The sequence below is a fragment of the Brassica oleracea genome, chromosome C5 (assembly GCF_000695525.1).
Source record: "Brassica oleracea var. oleracea cultivar TO1000 chromosome C5, BOL, whole genome shotgun sequence".
Classification (NCBI taxonomy): Eukaryota; Viridiplantae; Streptophyta; class Magnoliopsida; order Brassicales; family Brassicaceae; genus Brassica; species Brassica oleracea.
In genome coordinates this window covers 9,877,744-9,885,701 of record NC_027752.1, presented here as the reverse complement: position 1 = coordinate 9,885,701, position 7,958 = coordinate 9,877,744, and the positions used below count along the sequence as shown (strand labels likewise).

The window sequence follows — 7,958 nt, the reverse complement described above, 5'->3', positions numbered from 1 at the left end:
ATTTAAGTTGTTTGGAAAAAAGCATCTTCTGTTAACATTTAACCGCTAGTGGCAAGAGACAAGCTTATACACTTTTTTCAAGCTTGTACAGTTTGATGCTTTGTTATGATAAAATTAGTAATCTTAATAATTCCTGCTACCCATGTGGTGGGTTTTATATATTTTCAAACTTTTAACTTATTAACTTAAAAGGTAAGAACTTGAATTTGTTCTTTTCCTATGCAGTTTTTTTATGAAAGCTTATTCAGATCTAAATGTATTTTTGTTTTGTCAACAAATTTAATGCCTTTTGTTTTCTGCCAACAAATTAAAACATCTTATCAGTTCTAGTGTTTTAGAATTCTAAAATGTGGGTACGTATAGTCAATAAAGTGATAGTTACATCAAAATACGAATCTTATCTTGTGTATAATCTGAGGGCCAGATAATTCTTTCCATAATCGGTTCATTAGTAACAAAGACTCTTAATACGAACCATAATAATTAACAAAAAGATAAGTATAATAAAACCATAATCAAAAATTTATCACTAACTCGAAAAGACAGAAAACAATTTCGTAATTATCTCGAAAACTCAATGGCAATGTTGTATTCCCTTCACTATTTAAACATCGTCTCTCCCAACCGCTCAAATCCCTCCCACCTGACATTTTCTCTCACTTTCTCGTGAAAAAAAAAACATCTCAGCTCCCGAAAAAAAAAGAAAACAATGGCCGGAAGTGTTGGAAAATGCAGCAAGATCCGCCACATTGTGAGGCTCAGGCAAATGCTCCGGCGATGGCGCAACAAAGCTCGGTTATCTTCAGTCAGCCGTTGTGTGCCGTCCGATGTTCCATCTGGACACGTGGCAGTTTGTGTAGGTAGCGAGTGCAGGAGATTCGTTGTGCGCGCGTCGTACCTGAACCATCCGATCTTGAGCAATCTCCTTGTCCAAGCCGAGGAAGAGTACGGTTTCGTGAACCAGGGGCCGTTGGTTATCCCTTGTGAAGAGTCGGTTTTCGAGGAAACGATCCGGTTCATTTCTCGGTCTGATTCTTCCCGGTCAAGCCGGTTTACTTGTCCTGAAGATATCCAGAAATGGCACGGAGGAATCAAAAGCAAGCTAGATCTGTTGATCGAATCTCGGCCGTTGCTTCACGGCGTCGTCGAGAAAGCCGTCTGGTGAAGAGTGTTGAGATAAGCATGAAATAGCTTAGAGTACAAGCTACCTAATCCTATTGTGTTTGAATTTATCTAAAGGATTAGGAAATAGAGTTGTGTTAATCCTAATGAGTTTAGGATAATTATAAAGTTATATAAAGAGATGCAAGGGTGTTTGCATATCTTATGAGTTTGAGAGCTTTAGTTTTTTTTGAGTTATTTTCTAAAGCATTGAGAGAGTTTTAACAAAGCGTTCTTTGAGAAATATAGTTCTTTGATTCAATAATTGGTATCAGAGCTATTCTATTGAGTCAAAGGAAATCATGGGAGATATCGTTGCAGCGAAGAGCAACATCAAGAGCAGTGGTACGTCCATTCAGTGTCCATTACTCAACGACACGAATTACACAGTGTGGACAATGAGAATGGAGGCGGCGTTGCGTGTTCATAAGGTCTGGGAGGCCATCGATCCAGGAGAAGCAAAAGGAGAGAAGAATGATGTTGCAAGGGCTCTGTTATTCCAGTCAATTCCAGAGGCATTAATATTGCAAGTAGGAAACCTTGTAACTGCGAAGGAGATTTGGGAAGCGATAAGTACAAGACATGTGGGAGCTGATCGTGTACGTAAGGCCCGCTTACAGACATTGATAGCAGACTTCAGTAGATTAAAGATGAAGGAGACTGATTCTATTGATAGCTTTGTTGGAAAAATTCGAGAACTATCAACCAAGTCTGCAGCTTTAGGACAAATTATTGAGGAACCAAAGATAGTTGAGAAGTTCTTGCAGAGCTTGCCAAGAAAAAAATATATACATATTGTTGCTGCGTTAGAGCAGGTTCTTGATCTTGATAAAACAGGCTTTGAGGATGTTGTGGGACGTCTAAAAGCTTATGAGGAGAGAATTGCTGAAGACGAAACAGAAAAACAAGAAGATCAGGAACAGAGCAAGCTCATGTACGCTAATGCTGATAGACCGACGCAGACACAAGAACGATATGACTCTTCAAGAGGCAGAGGCAGAGGAGGTCGTTATGGAAATCGAGGGAGAGGTCGTGGACGCCAATACTATCAGCAGAATGGAGGATATCAGAGAAACGGAGGACAACAGCAACAGAGTGGTGGCTATTATCAAGAAAGAGATGCATCCAAAGTTGTGTGCTTCCGTTGTGACAAGATGGGACACTTTGCTATGCATTGTCCTGACCGACTTCTCAAGCTACAAGAGACTAATGAAAGCGAGGCAGAGACAACACATGAGGCTGATGAGTTGATGATGAATGAGGTGGTATTCCTTAACGAACGCAACGTTATACCTAGCAAGCTCAATACCTCGTCCAACATTGATAATCTATGGTACCTAGACAACGGAGCAAGCAACCATATGACAGGGAATCTAGAGTTCTTCACCAAGATTGATAGAAGAGTGACTGGGAAAGTGAGATTCGGTGATGATTCGAGAATAGATATAAAAGGAAAAGGCTCAATCATATTCCTAACTAAGAATGGTGAACGCAAGGAACTTTCAGACATCTATTTTATTCCTAATCTTAGGAGTAATATCTTGAGTCTTGGGCAAGCTACTGAGTCTGGTTGTGAGGTGAGGATGAAAGATGATTGTCTACTCTTGTATGATCGTGAAGGGAGATTATTGGTGAAAGCAAAGAGAGCTCTAAATCGACTCTATAAGGTGGCAATGGAGGTTGAAAATACAAGATGTTTGCAGCTAGTACATCTAAAGGAATCATCAAAGTGGCATGCACGCTTAGGGCATATAGGCTTGAGTAACCTAAAGAAGATGGTGGACAAGAACTTGGTTATCGGAATGCCCAAGTTTGGAGTTGAAAAAGAAATCTGTGAAGCTTGCTTGCGTGGGAAGCAAATACGAGAATCGTTTCCACAAGCTAGCTCATATCGTGCTTCAAGGGTATTGGAGCTAATACATGGGGATTTGTGTGGTCCTATTACACCACAAACTGCTGGAAGTAACAGATATGTGTTCGTCTTAATAGACGATCATTCAAGATACATGTGGTCCATTCTCATGAAGGAAAAGAGTGAAGCTTTCACAAAGTTTAAACGATTCAGAAGCTTGGTTGAACAAGAGACGGGATTAAAGATTAAAACCTTTCGTACAGATAGGGGAGGAGAGTTTACAAGCCAAGAGTTCAAAGATTACTGTGAAAGCTCAGGGATTAGTCGTCATCTAACCGCTCCATATTCGCCGCAGCAGAACGGAGTTGTCGAGAGAAGAAACAGAACGTTACTTGAGATGACACGAAGCATTCTAAAAGCTATGGATGTTCCAAATTACTTGTGGGGTGAGGCTGTTAGGCACGCAACGTACCTTATTAATCGCATTCCTACAAGAACCTTGTTACTACAAACTCCATACGAGAGCTACAGAGGAAAGAAACCGTGCATCGAACATATTAGAGTGTTTGGTTGCGTGGGGCATGTGAAAGTAGATAAACCACATTTGAGGAAGCTAGATGATAGGTCACGACCATTGGTGCATCTTGGGATTGAACCGGGATCAAAAGCATATAGGCTATTGGATCCATCGACTCGCAGAATAATAGTAAGCCGCGATGTCGTGTTCTGTGAAGAACAGAGTTGGAAGTGGAGAAAAACAGAGAAGGAGCCACATACGGAGATGGGTGTGATAGATTTTGCTAACAAGGAAGATAGGAACGATGACGCAAGTAGTGGGGTGAGTATTAAGGATGAAGAAAGCGAAGAAGATGAGAAGAATCTTGATCAACCACCAGAGATACTAAGACGGTCTACTCGTATCATCAACAAACCGAGTTATCTTGATGACTATGAGTTATTATGTGAGGAAGACGAGCAGTATGATTTACTATGTGAGGCTGAGTTCGAGAACCTTCTTATGCTTATCAATGAAGAACCGTGGAGTTATGGTGAAGCAAAAGAAAAGAAAGTGTGGAGAGATGCTTGCAAAGAAGAGATCAAGTCGATAGAAAAGAACAATACTTGGACATTAGTTGATCTTCCTTCAACCTGTAAGGCAATCGGATTGAAATGGGTTTTTAAGGTGAAGAAGAATGCCGATGGAAGCATAAACAAGTATAAAGCGAGGCTTGTAGCCAAGGGATACATTCAGAAACATGGAGTAGATTTTGACGAGGTCTTTGCACCTGTTGCTCGCATCGAAACAGTCAGATTGATCATAGGAATGGCGGCTTCACATCGATGGGAGTTACATCATTTGGATGTAAAAACTGCTTTCTTATACGGAGAACTCAAAGAAGAGGTATACGTTAAACAACCTGAAGGCTTTGTTGTGAAAGGTAGTGAGAATAAAGTTTATAAATTGAGGAAGGCGCTTTATGGGTTGCGACAAGCTCCTCGGGCTTGGAATGAGAAGCTTCATACGGTCTTGTGTGAGCTAAACTTTGAACGATGTCTTAAAGAACCATCTCTGTACCGGAAGAAGCAACACGAAGATCTCTTGCTAGTGGCTGTTTATGTGGACGACTTACTTGTGGCAGGGTCTAACATAGAGATGATTCACGAGTTTAAAAGAGCTATGGCGGCAAAGTTTGAGATGTCCGATCTCGGAAGATTGAGCTACTACCTTGGGATAGAGGTCATTCAACGAGAAGGAAGCATAATCTTGAGTCAGGAACGGTACGCTACTAGGATCTTGGAGGAAGCTGGCTTAATGGGATGTAACTCTGCGCATATACCCATGGATGCAGGAGTTAAACTCGGCAAAGCAGAGAAGGAAGAAGGAGTTGATGAGAGAGAGTACCGCAGAAACATTGGTTGTCTTCGGTACTTGTTACATACGAGACCTGATCTTGCGTGCAGTGTGGGAATCTTGAGCAGATACATGCACAATCCCAAGGTATCACACAACGTGGCTTTGAAACAGGTACTCCGTTACTTGGCAGGGACATTGAGCTATGGTTTGGTGTTTGAGGCAAAGTCGGATGAGAGTTTGGTTGGCTATAGTGATAGTAGCTACAATGTTGATCCAGATGATGGAAAGAGCACGACTGGTCACATTTTCTACCTCGGTGGTAACCCCATTACATGGTGTTCTCAGAAACAAGAGATCGTCGCATTATCATCATGTGAAGCAGAGTTCATGGCAGCGACAGAAACGGCGAAGCAGGCGATTTGGCTGCAGGATCTTCTCAACGAGGTGCTTGGTCGTCCCGGCAAGATTGTGGTGATAAAGATCGACAACAAGTCGGCAATAGCTCTGTCCAAGAACCCGGTTTTTCATGGACGCAGCAAACACATTCACACAAGGTTCCATTTCATTAGAGAATGTGTTGAAAAAGGACTTGTGAATGTCGAACATGTTGCAGGAGTAAGACAGAAGGCTGATATACTTACGAAAGCATTAGGAAGAGTTAAGTTTGTAGAGATGAGAAGTCTCATTGGAGTTCAAGACTTGAAGAGAGAAGATTTCAAGCTTAAGGGGGAGAGTGTTGAGATAAGCATGAAATAGCTTAGAGTACAAGCTACCTAATCCTATTGTGTTTGAATTTATCTAAAGGATTAGGAAATAGAGTTGTGTTAATCCTAATGAGTTTAGGATAATTATAAAGTTATATAAAGAGATGCAAGGGTGTTTGCATATCTTATGAGTTTGAGAGCTTTAGTTTTTTGAGTTGTTTTCTAAAGCATTGAGAGAGTTTTAACAAAGCGTTCTTTGAGAAATATAGTTCTTTGATTCAATAAAGAGTGTCGGTCTTGTACGATTTCTGACCCGATTTGACTGGGAACGAGTTTGATCGCCATGCGAAGGAAGAAGACGAATTTTCGAATAAATCGTCATTGAGTTGAGTCGGCCGGGTTACCACCGAGTCGGGTGGTCCTAATTTCGGTTTAACTTTTTATATTTTTGTAAATATTTAATTATATTGGGGCCTGTGGTTTTAATCTGGTGGCGAGTTACTCACTGAGTCGAGACAGAGGAGATGGCGGTTAGCAGGTGGGTGAGTCGTTCCACCGAGTCATCCCGGGTTTGAATCCGAGTTCAAAGATTGTAAATGTAAATAAGATCAAATGAAAATTTTGAATCATATTATTTCAAGGGCTTTTGATTTTAATATTATTTTGCTATTTAGTCAAAAAAAAAATTATTTTGCTATGGATATGAACTTAATATAATAAATAATGTAATATATATATGTTAACACCAAATTGTGCAATATATTAAAAAAAATATAACCATAGTTTTGCAGAATTTTTTTTAGTTTTTCAAAATATGAAAAGGTAATAACGAAGTTGTTCGAAAAAAAAGAAAAGGTAATAATGATAAATATAGTTTGCAATACTGCATTCCGACAATGGCCATGTGACGGCAAGACTATTAGCCCATTTTATCTGGTTCGCCTGACTGTGCTCAACTTCTTTGTTTTGTCTTCACTTTCTCCATACAGTAAAAAGTACAGGCTATGGTACACATAATCTTTTACAGCTTACTTTAATTAGTGTACTGGAATTATTTGTGTACTTTCCATAGTTTTATCTAAACTCTGAATTAATGCTCCAACTTAAAAGGTAGTTTTTGCTGAGCTCTTTTGTGCTGGTTCTGAGTGCAGTTTCTCAAAAATATATTAATAATAAAAAAATTTAAAAAAAAGTAAGAAAGACTAAGAGCATGATTAATGATGGGTTTTTAGTAGGGTTGGACGTTCGGGTACCCATTCGGGTTTCGGGTTTTCGGAGTCAAAGATTTTAGCTCTATTCGGATATTTCTAAGTTTCGGTTCGGGTTCGGTTCGGATCTTTGCGGGTTTGGTTCGGGTTCTGATAACCCATAAAATTATTTTAAAAATTTTAAAATTCATTATATACATTAATTTTCTCAAAATCTATAAACAAAATATTATATTACATAAAAATTTGAATAACATATGTCAAAATACCTAAAATTAACATATAATTTTATTTGGTTTGAATATTTGGATAGATAATTAATAGATATTTCAAATATTTTTTGGTGTTTTGAGTATATTTTAGCTATTTTAGACATTTACTTTTGACTATTTGTATATATTTTCAAGTATTTTGGACAATTTAAAAATATTTTATATATTTTGGATGTTTTTAATGACAATAAATCTAAAATATTTTTATATAAGGGGGTATAGAAATCAATTTTGGATATATTCGGATACCTGGAATACTTCGGTTCGGGTCGGGTTCGGTTCTGGTTCTTTAGATACCAAAATTTTGAACCCGTTCGGATATTTAATCAATTTCGGTTCGGGTTCGGTACTACTTTTTCGGGTCGGATTCGGTTCGGTTCTTCGGATTCGGATTTTTTGCCTAGCCTTAGTTTTTAGAGTGGAGTTCTTAGCGGAATATAAAAAACCGTCACTTAACTTTAACTAAGCACCGGGTATTAAATTAAATATTTAAGAGCCGGTTCTTAACTTTTTTAGTTAAAAGTTAAAAGACGGTTTCTTATATTCTGTTAAGAATTTCACCCTAAGAACATTCCATTAATCATGTTCTAATATATAAGTTCTTATTTGTCGTGTACAAAAAAAAAAATTCTTATTTATAAAACTTTGGAGATACTCGAAGAACTTCAGAAGCCGTCCGTCCATTTATAAGTGGCTATTTCTTTTTAAAATTTAAAATTGTTTTGTGTTTTAGATATTCAATGTAGGGTGTGTTTTAGATATTCAATGTAGGGTTGTAAGTTGTAACTGTTGGAGTTATTCAGTGTAAGTGTTTTCGTCTACGTTTATTTATGTGAGGAGAATATTAATAGTTTTAACTAGATTTATAATCTTTTTTTTTTTTTGTATTGTAACCATAAAGTGAAC

At 38.3% G+C, this 7,958-nt stretch overlaps 1 protein-coding gene across 2 annotated transcripts; it reads left to right on the top strand.

The window, feature by feature from the left end:
• The first annotated feature begins 644 nt into the window (after positions 1–644).
• Positions 645–6,212, top strand: LOC106343130 (auxin-responsive protein SAUR22-like). Of its 2 annotated transcripts, none has more exons than XM_013782267.1 (2): positions 645–1,164; positions 5,857–6,212. In XM_013782267.1, coding segments are annotated over exons 1-2 (456 nt in total). In that variant the 5' UTR covers positions 645–709; the 3' UTR covers positions 5,858–6,212. The 2 variants fall into 2 exon arrangements, with proteins under 2 accessions (XP_013637721.1, XP_013637720.1); XM_013782266.1 differs by having other exon boundaries at positions 645–1,172; positions 5,865–6,212.
• The last annotated feature ends 1,746 nt before the right edge of the window (positions 6,213–7,958 follow it).

Coding starts and splice junctions, on each gene's coding strand:
- LOC106343130 (XM_013782267.1), top strand. CDS start 710: ATGGCCGGAAGTGTTGGAAAATGCAGCAAGATCCGCCACATTGTGAGG.